Source organism: Eptatretus burgeri, chromosome 10 (assembly GCF_056783735.1).
Source record: "Eptatretus burgeri isolate ZD-2024b chromosome 10, Ebu_testis_v1, whole genome shotgun sequence".
Taxonomy (NCBI): Eukaryota; Metazoa; Chordata; class Myxini; order Myxiniformes; family Myxinidae; genus Eptatretus; species Eptatretus burgeri.
In genome coordinates this window covers 37939647-37955226 of record NC_140970.1, presented here as the reverse complement: position 1 = coordinate 37955226, position 15580 = coordinate 37939647, and the positions used below count along the sequence as shown (strand labels likewise).

At 41.4% G+C, this 15580-nt stretch overlaps 1 protein-coding gene across 2 annotated transcripts in view; it reads right to left on the bottom strand.

Moving 5' to 3' along the window:
* Positions 1–1299: 1299 nt before the first annotated feature.
* The window catches only part of LOC147018342 (uncharacterized), a 67845-nt gene continuing 53564 nt past the window's right edge, over positions 1300–15580 (bottom strand). The window contains exon 9 of one of the 2 annotated variants that reach the window (XM_085897911.1): positions 1300–10160. In XM_085897911.1, the coding sequence (XP_085754037.1) occupies positions 9992–10160 (169 nt within the window). In that variant the 3' untranslated portion in view covers positions 1300–9991. Of the gene's footprint in view, positions 10161–10190; positions 10727–15580 lie in introns of those variants that run through there. The other variant, XM_085897912.1, reaches the window with a different exon arrangement.

The window sequence follows — 15580 nt, the reverse complement described above, 5'->3', positions numbered from 1 at the left end:
CTGTGAAGTTTCAGGAAGATTGGTTTAAAATTGTGACTTGGTAGGCGATTGACAGGCAAACAGACAGACAGAATAACAAAACTGACTCACCAATATACTTGAAAAATCATCGATTTTGAAAGTAACAAACAGACAGAGAGGGGTGAAAACATAACCTTCCTCACCTTCAGTGGCGGAGGTAACAATCATGGCAAACACGTGGTCGGATGGACCTTATTGTTTTATATACTGTATGTACTGTATCGATGTCGAAGTGAGGGATGAATCATATTAAAAGATCACACAAAAAGGTAAAACAAAACGATGCCCAGTAAAAACAAAATTGCATATTTTCAGCAGATGAGACCTCCCGTGGCACACAACACACGGCATCGGTCCAAAGCACGGCATCGGCCCAACACAAGTGGAAACGTCGTCCAATCGATGTTCCATTGAAAGCATGGGAACTTTTACCAAAACGAACAACCAAGCCACAATAAATACGTACGATACGATACATATGGTATGAATCCCTTTTCTTAAATTTTCTTGTAACAAATAAATAAATAAATAAATAAACCTCTATAATATAAAAAAAATAGGAAAGAAAAATAAAAAATTATTGGTATCCTCTCCTCTCCAACTTCTGGAAAATGAGAATAAGTGAGACAAAATTAAGCAGACATGGGAGTAAGCATGTTGATACCTCTGTGACTGTTCCATACAAAGTTAATGTGCAAACGTATTTGGATCGAGATCAGAAAATAAAATTATCAACATATTCCTTTTTTTTTTTTGAGGGTGAAAAACAGGGGTGCAGTTAATACATGGCCACAGTTTATACACCTGAAAGCAAGGCACACAAAATTGTGGAATTTTGACACCAATATCCCTACTCGTTTTACTTCTCATGATACGTTCTCATTTCCACATTTATCTTCACTCCCCTTCCCCTATTTTCTACCCCTCCAACTGGAAAATAATTTTCAGGTCAATAAGTATATTAAGAGCAGCGAGGGTTGCTTTGCAATACATGTCCCTCCCGATGTGATATTTTCTGAGTCCAAAAAGGACATATCTGTGAAAAATTGACGAAACGCCCCAAAACTCGAACTTATTCTGTAACATCATAATAAAGCCATGTACCACAGTTCAGTTGAATATGTCAAAGGGAATGGAGGAAAAATATAATAAAAAATTCTGGAAAACCACAGGTGGGACAGACGGCTGAACAAACCGATCATCCCCTCTGGTGAACCCGGTAAGGGACTAATAAAAAGACAACTGACCAAAAAAAAAAAAAAGAAACAGAAAAATCAGTCAATTCCATTGCATATTTTATTTTTCAACCACTTGCCTGTCCACACAACGGTTTAAAAAAAGAAGAAGAAAAAGCTTTGGCTCACCAAGTAATGATGCAAAATATATCAAGGGATTTTATACAAAAAAAATAAAGAAAGTACACAGGACTTTGCAAAACCACCAATCAGGAGAATTTGTGAGCAAGATGACCAATGTCTTCAAATCGTCCAAATTGAACTTCTCACAGGCACAAACCAAATTACTCGTAATTGCAATCCTTTCTACATTCAAATGAAAAGAGGCTTTCATTGCCAACAAATAGTGTTTTATCCAGACTATAGAATTGTCCAAACATCTGCAATGGATGTCATCAGTCTGAATTATTTATCTTAAAAAAATATAAACATGTTGTGCTGCTGTTCAAACCAAAGTGACAACACGGTGGTTCTGTGTTATACAATGTGCATGTGCTAATGAAAAGGAAGACCAAGTAGGAAACCAAAGAAGTTAAGAGCAAAGATGGAGTAATAAGGAGGAACCTGGAAAGGATTCGGGGTTCAGCCGCTACTCCCCGACCCTCGATCCCATCCAGTTGCAGCCAAGTGAGCCTTACAGAAAACTTTCTGCAATAATTCATTTTTCCTGAGAGATAGATAACGAAAGAGAGGAATAGAGAGTAAAAGAGATGAAAGAGAAGAGAAAGCAAGAATTAGAATGAGTAAAGAGAATTGTGAAGAAAAAAAAAATGAAATAAAAAAATTAGAAGAAAATGTGACAGGAACAAAGAACAAAGATGTTGGGAAGAACCTGGAAAGATAGATTTCAGCAGTTACTCCCCAGGCTCAAATTCAGCAACATGTCCAAGCTACCAGAGGTCTATAGTACAGCAGCTAACCACCAGAATCTTTCAGTTTTTGCAGAAAGCATGAAACTTTGCACAGGGATACTAATACCCCTCGTGATCTTAAAAAAAAGTGGACCCCAAAAATCCGTGCCCCCTTGTGACCGCCATCTTGACTTTAAATATGGCTGCCATTTTAATTTGACTTTTTGTTACAACTTCAAAATTAAGCCAGATACGAAAGTTATTTTAAGGTCTAACCTTATATTTTCAGGATCAAGGAACTCATTTAAGTCATTTCCATGCAAACCTGATGCCGGCCATTTTGAAATTCAAGATGGCGGCCACCAAATCGGAAAATATTGAATATCTCTGTTGTTAATCATGATAGAAACATAATTCAAACAGCAATTCCAATGTTTTCAGTGTCAATCAACCAGATGGCATCTTTTTCAAGGGCATCAGATGCATCAAATACCATGCTGTAAGAGGCATATCTGATTATGTCATACTTGATTCCAATATGGGTATGAAAGTGAAAAAGGTCAATATTCCATATTTCAGTTTAATGCAAACAACTCCTGAATGTATCAATCATTTCAGACCATACCGAGATCATTTTAGGAACACACCTCGACACCTGGTCAAGGATGCCAGAGATTAATTAAATGAACCCCTATAGGTGCCCCCTAGTGGCAGAAAAATCACAACCGTGCCATCAATATAGGTTTTTCTGGTTTCTCATTGTCAGTGATGACGCAGTTACCTTAATTTTCCTGTGAAGACAGTTATACTTCATAACAAGTGCCACCACATATGCACAGGGCAGTGCAAACTGGCTTTATTGTGGAATTTGTTCTATAACATTTGCAGTTCCCTCTGCAGGACTTAGTACACTTGCATGCAATCAGCTTGAGGCAAGCTTTCCCTGCAATAGGTGGAACTGTCCACTTAGGCCTGAAATTGTCCTGATCGGTGTCCCAGCCCCAGTCAGACGGTCTGGGAATTGTTGGCAGCTGTTCAAAGCATTGTCCCCAGATATGTCCGGCTTGATATACTGATCTCCTTGTGTGCTCCTCAAGGACTGCCTTTGTAGGTGGAATGTTATCAAGGGTCCTTGACATTCTGGAAAAGTGTCATTCTTGTCCACATTAACATCATTAGTACGACAGTACAGGAGCACAACAAAGCGTTCAAGTTTTTCCATGATATTCTCCGGTAGAATTGGTGACACTGGTGATGACAAGAATGCAAAACACTCAGTGATCTCTGGCCACGCACGCCAGGTATTCCACGCAGACTTCTTGCCATTATTTGCAAAGGAGGATGTAGTGTCACATCCTGAGAAAGCATGAAAAAAAGGGCAAACCTTTTGCCATTTCAGGGCCAATTGCTGTTGCTATCTCATGCACGAGAATGTATCGGAATTATTTTCCTGTTCCAAACGCTATCCATAGTTTTTCAAAGTTTTCCAAGTTCTGAAAATGAGCCACAGCCAAAACAACAACGTCCGTGTCAACAGTCCTGATCATCACATCTTTGAAACCAGAATTCAGGGCATCTTTCACATGCAGTAGAATCCTGGTGTCAGCCTCCTCATGTGAGCAAGGCTGTAGTCCATCCAAGTTGTGGTTCATATTAGAGCTGACAACTGACTCATGAACAGTGGATATGATAACCCTGTCGCCAGTATCCTTTGACACACTCTCGGCACCTTGGAACTGGAAGAGTTCATCCTTGCTGTCATCATTGCAAAGGAAGTTTTTCCAATTGCCTGGCAGCTTCACATTTGGAGAGACACGTCTACGAGCCCCTGTCCTTCTCGTTGGTTGGCGGGGGATATAAAAATGGGTTCCGTCCGTCCAAACGTCACATTTCGTTTTCGGAGCTTAACTACAAATCCCCTCAAGATATATTTACAAAATTTGGTACATATATCAAGCAAGTGGTGAACTGGTGCCTTTTGATATTTCGAGATTTTCCCCAAAAAAATTTCTGTCACTTTCCATGGAAACAAGTTGGGTATTAAGAAATAATTGAGGTTAACCTTTGTTTCCAGAGCATAGTTGCAAAACTATTAACTATTTCTTTATGAAATTTGGTACACACATCAAGAATAAATTGAACTGGTGCCTTTTGCTACTTGTCCTCATTTACTATGGCAGGGGATATCGAAGACTTTGTCTTAAACGGATGCTAGTTTCTCTTGCTGTAAGCTTCAAAGTGTTTCTCTGATAAACATCCCAAACAATATCGACTCGAAGAGACCTTTCTAGCTCTGAAACTACATATGGTACAAATACCTCCCTGGCATATTCCCCAAAAGTCCTGGATTCTCCAACTGGCAGAAAGTGCACCACTGCAACACCATCAAGTATTCTTACTTCAGCAGTTGGGGTATTCAAGTAGGCTGATTTTCCGCTAGATTCAAGGCATCCGAGGAGATCAGATTTCTTTCCTTGCCTAAGTTTTCCTGCTGTAGATAATGATGGTGGAAATTTCTGATTCTCGTGCTTGAAAAATTCCTCTAGATTTCCTTCTCTTGACTGGCTACCTATGTATAATCTAGCAAACAAAGAACAGTCACTCTTGAGTTCAGAGATCTTCTGCTTATCCTTTGATTTGGCCGCCTTATTCAGTCGACTGAATAGTGGAAATCTGTTCCTTGATATTGGTGCACTGACTGACTGGTGTTTCATTTTTTAAGAGCCTGTCCTCAATGAAAGTACTGTACTGTTATTTCTGCTGTTGCATGAATCTGTGGGATAGTTTCAACAACAGTCATCGGCATGATTTCCTGGGTGTGTAATGTAAGCAAATCCTTACTACGATCAAGAAATGGATTTCCTAATTCTTCTAAGGTAGAGACAAGACCACAAACATCTTCAAAAAAGGATTTCTGCGAACTATGGGTTTGTTTTATGATGCTTGTCATCAGCATCGTTACCATCATTGGGATCAAACTGTTCTTCAAATTCAGCTATTATGGCTGGCAACTGAAGGCCAGCCACCATCCATCTCCGTTGGGCACCAGGGTTTTTGGTGAAGCCGATGGCACCCCCATCACCTTTCACACGCGCATTCAGATGTTCATGGGCTTGGTCAAGTCCTATGGCAGAGAATGAATGTCCTGTTTTATTTGAAGTAAAGGCACCATGCATGAACTGCTCATAAACATCTGGACATCTTTGGTGAAGAGTGGTCATGTTACGTACGTGCACAGGAACCCATCTAGCATAGTGTACATGATCCATTGCAAAGAACCATGGGGCCAATTTAGCCATGGATTCTGTGTATAACTCGAAATCAGATGTCCGAAGTGCTCGAATGAAAGCAAGCAATGTTAACTCAAGGTTCTTTGAATTTCACGAGGTTTGTTTCAAATGATTGAAAACCTGTTCCAGTCCCTTCGACATGACCTTGTCCTCGTCCTAGCCAGGGCTGTGAAAGTGATTCGGATGTTGTCCTCCGCCAAAGAATGCACAAGGTCCAGTCTATTGGTGGCCTCTTGACTTCAGCTACATCACTTGGTTTAACGAGCTAAAGGCCCGGTCACACCTTGACGTTTTAGCCAGCGATGGCAACGCATTAAAATGTATGTAAAACGCTGGCTTACGTTGAACTTTTGATGTTTTTTTTTAAAGATTCGGACGTATTCATAGCGACTTGGTCTTATGTATAACGCATTGGTAATGGACACAGAACGTTTCGTTGTGTTATAGATAACTTATACCAACGAATGCTGAACCTGTTGTCAGCCGACACAACCGATGCCCAACGATAGTCTAACTTAGGCATAGCGCGTTGCACTCATCGCCGACGATGTCGTGACATAGCCTATTAAAAGGCTGACGCACAATGATTCGAATCATAACTGCCGTAGAAATGGAAGTGACAACATCGCGGTCACACCTTGGCGATCTTGGCAGCGTATGCCGACCTAAGAAAAATGTGTCTAAAACGTTGGGGCACGTCAAATACGGTACGAGTAAGTTTGGTATACGTGAGTAGAACGCTAAAGTACGCTATCATACGTCGTAGTAAGTAGAGTATGTCAAGAAATTTTAAACATGTTCAAAATTTTACGACGTACTCGGCGTATGACACACGTTCCGCATGCGATGGGGATACGTTTTACACACGATATGTGGACGCTTACACACGTCCACAAAGGCTACTTATAAGCTACTCATAAGTCAAAACACGTCGCGGTAATGTCTTTTTTACGCGAAACTTATTTCTAACTTATGTTTGACGTGCTTTGAACCAATTCTTTACGTAGTCCCAACACACGTCGACGTATGTAGACGTATTCCAATGACGTCTTCCGGTCGACAAAAAAAAAAATTAACTTGTTTCTAGCTTACAAGTGCCATATAAAGACGTGTTCCCAGCGGTTTTGGGAATTGGTATATAAAAATGGTGTTCATAAAAGGGGAACCCAACAGTGTTTTCGAGTCCTTTTTGAGTCGATGTCCATGTCAGAAGTAACAGTATCAGTATTAGTATTAGTATTAGTAGTAGTTTGTTCATGTTGGCAGTAGTAGGTGAGTGTGAGGGGGAGGGTGTGGGTTATGATGGATCCTCCTTGCGTCCGCGTGTCCACGGTTAGGAGACATCTTTGCACCATTGTTCGAAGTTCTTCGCGGCTAATTTTCTATGGGGCTTTTTCAACAATGAGCTATAGCTTGTTTTTACGATTTAGGTCTATTCATAACGGGTTGGACAAATGCACAATGAACTAATAATGTGCATAGAGCGCTTTGATTACTTATAGATACGATATACCAACGAATAATTATCGTGAAGCCGGCGTTCACAAACTATGCCCAACGATAGCCTAACTTATCCATATCGTGCGGCAGTTTATCTTTGCCGGTGACGTGGGGTTTGCTATTCATAGGCTGCCACTCAACGATTTAAATGGCTGCATCTCCACTATTGAAAGTAGATGCTTGTGCTCAACAATTGGATTTTTTTTTACACTCAACGACTTTTAAACGGTACCACTCAGATATTTTCATTGTTTACAATGAACGATTTAAATTGCTGTCACTCGCCTTTGTTTTTTGACGCTGGGGTTTGGAAATTTGAAGCGTTTCTTCTGAACGTGTTAAAACGCTCGAACTCGACTATTTTAAATAGACGCTGCCGATGGACAATTGGAATCATAGCCAAGCTAGACATCGAAGTGTGAACATCCTCGTCATGCCGAAGAAAAGTTTGAAGAATGCTGCAAGTAAGTGTCCTGGCCGTGGCCGTGGACGCTGACGCAAGGACGATCCATTATACCGACGTCTTTCAGCCTATGAGTAACTTAAAAGTAGCGTCTGTCGATGTGTGGCAACGATCGCGTAACGTGCCAACAACACGTTAATCATAGGTTAGAAATAAGTTTCGGGTAAGCTAAACATTACCTCGGCGTGTCTCAACTTATGATTAACTTACAAGTAGCATGTGTTGACGTCTGTCAACGATCGCAGACGTGCATACAACTTGTGGCCATTGTAGCGGAACGTGTGAGTCATACGCCGGCATACGTCGTGAAATTTCAAGCATGAAAAAATTTGAGGACAACCAAAAAGTACAACGTTTAAAGCCAGCGTACAACAACGTCTGGCAGTGTTTTTCAGCGTGCTCTCAATGTTATCAAAACTTACCCATAACGTATTCAACGTGTGCCAGCGTTTTAGAAAAAAAAATTCAAAAATAAGCATACGTTGGCTAAAACGTCAAGGTGTGACCGGGCCTTAAAACTGTTTCTCCATCATTCACACCATGTCATTGCAACCTGAAAAATAAAGAACTTGTATTTAGTAATGTTATCTCAATGTTTTCACTTATTTCAATGCTAAATGTGCCATATGCCTTGAGATGCCAATTTTCTTACAACAAAGGCATGAAACAAAGAATAAGAAATGAACAAATATTATATAGACACATCATATCCTGTGTTTAGAGCAGTATAATTCAACAAATATAGATGAAATGCCATATTTTGGTGGCCATATTTATAATCAAGATGGTGGCCACTAGGGGGCGCAGATTTTTGGGGTCCATTTTTTTTTTAAGATCCCCAGGGGTAGTGGTATCCCTGTGCAAAGTTTCATGCTTTCTGCAAAAACTGAACGATTCTGGTGAAAATCCTGCCTTAGCCGCTGAACTACTATGTTGCATTGCATTCAAATCAGACCAGATTATTAACAGCATTCTGCAGTGGTAGTCTTATCATCAGCATGACATGGGGAAAAATAAATAAAATAAAATTAAAAACTCTGGCAGCATTGACTGGTACAAATCTTACTTTAAAATTTTCAAATCAAAACCAACGGTAAGTAAAGGAAGCTAATCCCATACCAGAAGTAATCATCATACAAGTGACATTGTTTTCAAAGTTGCCAACCATTTAACTGTGCATAATTCGAAAACAAATGACAATCCACTGCCAAATGAGAAGTACTTTCCAAAACGTGCCATCACTCCAGCAAGAATTTGAGCAAAGGATAAAAAGAGCACACAACTTACCGTATTTCTTATTTAATACAACCATAAATGATGATACTTGCATGGATGCAATCTGCATGCAACACCAGATTATAATCGGTCTGAGAGATCACAAATTTCCAGCTTTTGCAAAAGTAATTCACTCCAGGACTCAGAGCTTTTTGGTAGATTATGAGAATGATCCTTAACTCATATGTTGCCAAGGAGGGGGTAACAGAAAACACCTGAAAGATGACTGCAAGTTTCTCAGATACAAAGGAATGGTTCTTCATATTTCCCATGATACTTCATGTTTCTCTGCATTGGAAAATTTGAACAAGTTCCTGGTGGTAATCCTCTCTACAGCATTGAACTTTCAACATTACTTTTGGTGAAAATTGAGACAGACCGTGCACGTTGTGGAAAAGTACTCTTCACATGCATATTGAGTACAAAGTATAAAACCCATTGAGCAGGAAAGAAATGCATGCAATAAAATATTTAAAGGCTACAGTGGCAAGCCAGCAAGTTTTCAAATGACAAAAAAGAAAGGTAAATACAGTATTTTAAGGACCACAAATATACTCATGAAAGAATGCAATTTTTTTTAAAAAGGTAAAATGTCAAAGTTTTATGACGACAGCTGTGGATTTGCTTTGCACTCCTTCACTGAAGATAATAGAGTTAAAACTGTATACCATAAACAAAAACTATTTAAAAAGCCGTTCCATACCCTATAAGCCAAATACGTGAAAGCCGGCAATAGAAAATTCACACGACGTTGCGAAAAGGAATGTGTGCTCTTAACACCTCAGTTTCATTGCATTTTCAAAAAGAGACAGCTATTTCCATTTTTACAAGGCAGCATTCCTTAGAAAAACGATTTATAAAAATAAGTTTTTAGCCTCACAACTACAAATCAGCACAGAGTGAATCATTGAAGATGTGCCTGATTTTTTGTTTATTTTTTCCAAATGTGCCTGAAAGATCAAGAGAAAAATTCAGTTTACAAAACAAAATATGTAGAGATGGAAAAAAAAATAATTGCCTTCAGGAACCTCGTTTTTATTTCCTCGTCAAATGAGGTAGATTTCTCATATCCAAATCATGTAAAACATTGAACATCCACTCTCAGGTTGTCACTTCCTGCCAGTTGTTAAGATGTTGGAGGATTTTCAATGTGGTCATGGGTGGAAAGCAGTTGCTCATCCCCAAATGCCAGAATATCCTATTTTCAAAGTTTATGAAACATCAAGAACATTAAGGCATCTTCGTTACACTACATTTCTTTTCATTTCCAAAATATGTACTAAAGATTTCCAAAAAAGATCAATTCCTCGTTCCTTGCCGTGGATAACCCAACTGCACACCAGAATTATCAGAAATTTAGAGGTGATAACTGATCCTGCTCGTCTTTGGACTGCTTGGTCCAGGAACCCAGCGCCACACCTCGCAATCTTCACCATTCACTACCTGGTACTCTGTGCGAATTCGAGATTCACGGTGCGAGCTAATAAAATTGTCTGCCATTTTCCAGACTTTCATCAACCGAGCCCTGCAATACAAGAATGCAAGATCAACAAATAACATTACTAACATGGAAACCAACATCACCCTGAATATGGTTGACCCAATATGAACATCCTCTCTTAATTTAAAGAACACTGACAGAATCTGTCAATTGAAGAATCTATTTCATAGAATATTAAGAGACACCCCTGGGATAAGTTGTCAAATATCTCAAGGCATTTTCATCATGGCATAACAGACTGTCTGACTACTCTGATAACATAAATAACCAGCTAAAACAAGAAAGAAAGAAAGAAAAAGAAAGAAAGAAAGAAAGAAAAAGAAAGAAAGACATAAAATGTCAGAGCCGCCGTTGTTTCAGTAATTTTGCCATACGGAGTTAATGGGTGAGCCATATTTATTTACAACTAAAATGGCCGCCAGTCTACCAGTCGGCCATCTTTGATCAAATCACAAAATAAAGTTAGGTGCAAGCGTAAGTCATTGCGTACTTTGAACAAAAGTTTGAACAAAATCGGACCACGTATGTCTGAGAAATGGATGGGGACACGTTGAAGTCACAAAATGCCCACCAAAATGGCCATCAGGGATCTGATCGAAAGAAAAAAAAAAAGAAAAAAAAAAGACATGCATATGTAAGCCATCATTCGTCGTTATCTGTGAGCCAAGTTTGAACAAGATTGGTAAACGCATCTCTGAGAAATGATTGAGGACGTGTTCAAGAACGTTATTATTTTTTTATCAACAAAAATGGCCACCAATCTAGTCAGCCATCTTTGATCAGATCACAAATTAAAGTTAGGTGCACACATACAGTCGTGGCCAAAAATATTGGCACTCTTGAACTTTTTTCAAATAACTCAATTTTCTCCAAAAATAAGTCGAAATTAACAAAAGTATTTGGTCTCCACAATTCTTTATTTCACTGTTAATATTACAGAACCTTTGTTTTTTATTTCAGAATTTAATATATCCTTTTAAATCAGAGAATAAAAAGAAATGGCATTGACAAAATTATTGACACCCTCGACTTAATATTTGGTATCACAACCTTTGGACAAAATAACTGCAGTCAAGCGCTTCCTCTCGCCATGATTGAGCTTCCTCCACCTCTCTACTGGTAATTTGGCCCACTCCTCTTTTGCAAACTGCTCCAGTTCTCCCAGATTTGAAGGGTGCCTTCTCTCAACTGCTGTTTTCAGATCTCTCCACAGGTGTTCAATGGGATTTAGATCTGAACTCATTGCTGACCACTTCAGAACAGTCCAGCATTTTGTCTTGAACCATTCCTTGGTGATTTTTGAAGTGAGTTTGGGGTCATTGTCCTGGTGCTTGACCCATACCCATGACCTTCGACGGAGATCCAGCTTTCTGACACTGGGTTGAATATTGCACTCCAAAATGCCTTTGTAATCTCCTGATTTCATGATGCCATGCACACATTCAAGGCACCCAGTGCCAGAGGCAGCACAGCAACCTCAAAACATCACTGAATCTCCTCAATCTTCGGTAGACCCTGCAGTTCTGGACCATCCTCCAGCGACCATCAACGAGCACATGTTCAATCTTCTTTGCCACACCACCATCCATCCATTGGGACAATACTCTGTGAGAGCGTTGGTGCTGCCTAAGCAGTCTCCTTGGCTATTGGGCACAATCCTGGACAGGTCGCCACTCTGACACAGGATACCAGCAAGCTAGTACTCAATTTGCTGACCTCGGAAGGAAGACGGGCTGAGTCAACCCCAACTGGTATTAATTCAACAGTAAAGTGGGAGTCAAACTCAGGAACCTAGGATCCCAAGCCCACCACTCGCCATTAAGCCAACATCAGGCATAAACAAGTCTCCCCTGCAGAAGAGAAAAGCCGACAACACCCGGTATTCCCAGGCGCACTCTCTCATCCAAGTAGTAACTGGGCCAAAACCTGCTTAGCTTCAGAGATGGAATGAGATCGGACGTATTCAGGATGGTATGCTAGTAGGCACATCTTCCATGTTTGATTCTAGGGAAGGTGTTCTTTTCTTTGAATGCTTCATTTTGTTTTCTGAAAACATAGAGATGATGTGCTTCACCAAAAAGCTCTAATTTGGTCTCAACTGTCCACAGGACATTCTCCCAGAAGGATTTTGACTTGTTCAGGTGTGTTTTGGCAAATTCCAGTCGGGCTTTCTTATGTCTCTCTCTCTCAGCAGTAGGGGTCCTCCTGGGTCTCCTAACATAGAACCCCCTTTCATTGAGTTGGCGATGGATGGTGCGAGTTGAAACTGTCATACCTTGTGTCTGATGGTCAGCTTGAATCTGTTTGGCAGTTGATGAAGGTGCTTTCCCTTGCGCCACATCCAAGAAGGTTGGCTATCGTGCAATGGGCTTTAAACTTCCTGATAACGTTGCGTACGGTGGACACAGGAACATCAAAGTCTCTGGAGATGGGCTTGTAGCCTTGAGATTGTCCATGCTTGGCTACAATCTTGTGTCTGACCTCCTCAGACAATTCTCTGGTTTTCTTGCTTTTCTCCATGCTCATTACGGTGCACACAGTGACACAAAACAGCAAAATGACTCCTCTTCTCTATTCAAACTGATTGAATGAGTGATTTTTATATTGCCGGCACTTGCAACTCACCACAGGTGAGTTCAATTCAAAAGTAAAGGAGAATCACCTGCTTGAAATCTAATTATTTCTAGCAATTTATAAAAGGTGACAATAATATTGTCCGGCCCATTTTAGGATTTCTGTGTGGAATAAGCTAAGATTTCGGGGTTTTTTTCAGATTTTTTTGTTTTGCTCCTCTGCAAACCAACGGAATATAGATGTGGATACAAAAAGATTTTTTTAATTTCAATCTTCTGGAAGAAATGGGGCATTATTTGAAAAAAGTACAATGAGAGAAAAAGAAAGACAACCAGAGAATTGTCAGTGTTCCCAGGTGGCTCCCATTCACATCCCTGGATGTGGCCGCAAGAGAAAACTTAATCGAACATCGCAGCGAAGGATTGTTCAAATGGTGGAGATAGCACCTCGATCAACTGCTACAGATTCAAACTGACTTTCTGGCACAAGGTACGACAGTTTCGACTCGCACCATCCATCGCCAACTCAATGAAAGGGGGTTCTATGTTAGGAGACCCAGGAAGACCCCCACTGCTGAGAAAGAGAAATAAGAAAGCCTGACTGGAGCTTGCCAAAACACACCTGAACAAGCCAAAATCCTTATGGGAGAATGCCCTGTGGACAGATGAGACCAAATTAGAGATTTTTGGAAAAGCACATAATCTTTTGGTTTACAGAAAACAAAATGAAGCCTTCAAAGAAAAGAACACCTTCCCTACAGTCAAACACAGAGGAGGTTCAGTGATGTTTTGGGGTTGCTGTGCTGCCTTTGGCACTGGGTACCTTGAATGGCATCATGAACTGGCACATGGCATCATGAAATCAGATGACCAAAGCATTTTGGAGCACAATGTTCAACCCAGTGTCAGAAAGCTGCGTCTCCGTCGAAGGTCATGCATGGGTCAAGCAGCAGGACAATGACCCAAACACACTTCAAAAAGCACCCAGGAATGGTTCAAGACAAAACGCTGGACTGTTCTGAAGTGGCCAGCAATGAGTCCAGATCTAAATCCCATTGAACACCTGTGGGGAGATCTGAAAACAGTCGGGAGAAGGTATCCTTCAAATCTGGGGAACTGGAGCAGTTTGCACAAGAAGAGTGGGCCAAACTGCCAGTAGAGAGGTGTAGGAAGCTCATTCATGGCTATAGGAAGTGTTTGACTGTAGTTATTTTGTCCAAAGGTTGGACAACCAAATATCAAGTCGAGGCTGTCAATAATTTTGTCATTGCAATTTCTTTTTATTTTCTGATTTAAAAGGACATATTGTTGCGGGGCCAGGATGTCGGCCGTGGTCCGTCCACTGGATGGAGCCGCAAGTGGGCCCGACCGATCGCCCGGAATTCAGATCGTCGCCCCGGATAAGTCCGGAGTCGACGGGTCCTTGTTTTGAACCGTGAAGGGCAATGTTTCCACCACGTGGTACAGGGTTATTTGCCAAATCTTCAAAATACCTAGAGACCACGTGGCGATCCACTGAGTCTTCACACCCTTGATGGAACAGGGTACGGAAACGAGCCACTTAGTGCTCTCGTTCCGTGTGCGATTCTGAGCGGTTTAATCGCCGAGAACCGCCGGACCCGATTATCCTGTGACAACGGCAATGGCCAGCTAATCCCACACACGCGACACGCTCAGTCAATGCAAGAATAGACACGAACGAGCTGAAAACATTGAACAATCGGGGTATTTATTCACAATAGGAAAAGGGGAAACACAGAGCAGAAATAAACTGACGAGAAAAGCAATGCAGTCAATGTACAGGCAAAAAGCACTTAACAATTCCAACTTAAAGACGGAGCCCACAGGACACACACATGCACACACAAAGACCCAGGACAACATGGACCTTCCCGCCTCGTGCGGTCTTCGACGAGACGACCGAACCAGGACGAGACAAGCCCAGCGTCGTCGAGCTGCGACCCGTGCCCAAGATGACCAGCGAGCGTCCAGATGCGACCCGCACTCGAGCTGACCAGCGAGCGTCGGGATTCGATGAGCACAGACCAATCTCTCTTCCTCGTCCAAAAGATCACCAACCTTCTTTCTCGTGTAGGGAGGGGTCTCTTCTCCTGACCACTCGCCTCTTGATTGGCCGGAACCATCGCGCGATTCCCTGGCCACCCTCCATCGGACAGATGCAAGGTAGGCGGGGCAACTCCCACCCTCCTGGGCAGAGTCCCGAGCGGAGGCGTTTGTGGCTCCGCCCACCTCCTCACCTCTGACCGCGTGGTTAATGGCGATCGGGTTGAGTCGGAAACGGGGAGGATGAGACGCCCGCTCCTTGCCGATTGGCTAAGGAGGGACGCCATGCCGATGCTAGACTCTGCCCATGCGCGCGCCTGCTGGCGAGCGCGCGAAGAATGCCGCGAGCGCCATGGCGTCAGGATGGAAGTGAAGATGGCGTTGTTATCGTTGGTGTTGTTGTCATTGGTGTTGTTAAATAAAAGAAAACCTGACCATTAATATAACTTCACAGCGCATTTACATTTATTCACCCATTAGACAAGGGGATGGATTCCAACTAGAAAACACATACTTATTGACATAACTAAGCTATATGAACCTGAATGTCTGTGTGCTCATGGCTTCCAGATTCACAACAATATTAAGTTCCGAATCAAAAACAAATTTTCTGTAATATGAACAGTGAAATGATGAATTGTGAAGACAAAATACTTTTGTCAATTTCAACTTATTTTTCGAGAAAATTGTGAGTCATTTGAAAAAAGTGCAAGGGTCTTAATATTTTTGGCCACAACTGTATTGAACCATCTTGTGTTGTCTTTGTGGCAAGTACGAATAAAATTGGTCCATGTATGTCCAAGATGT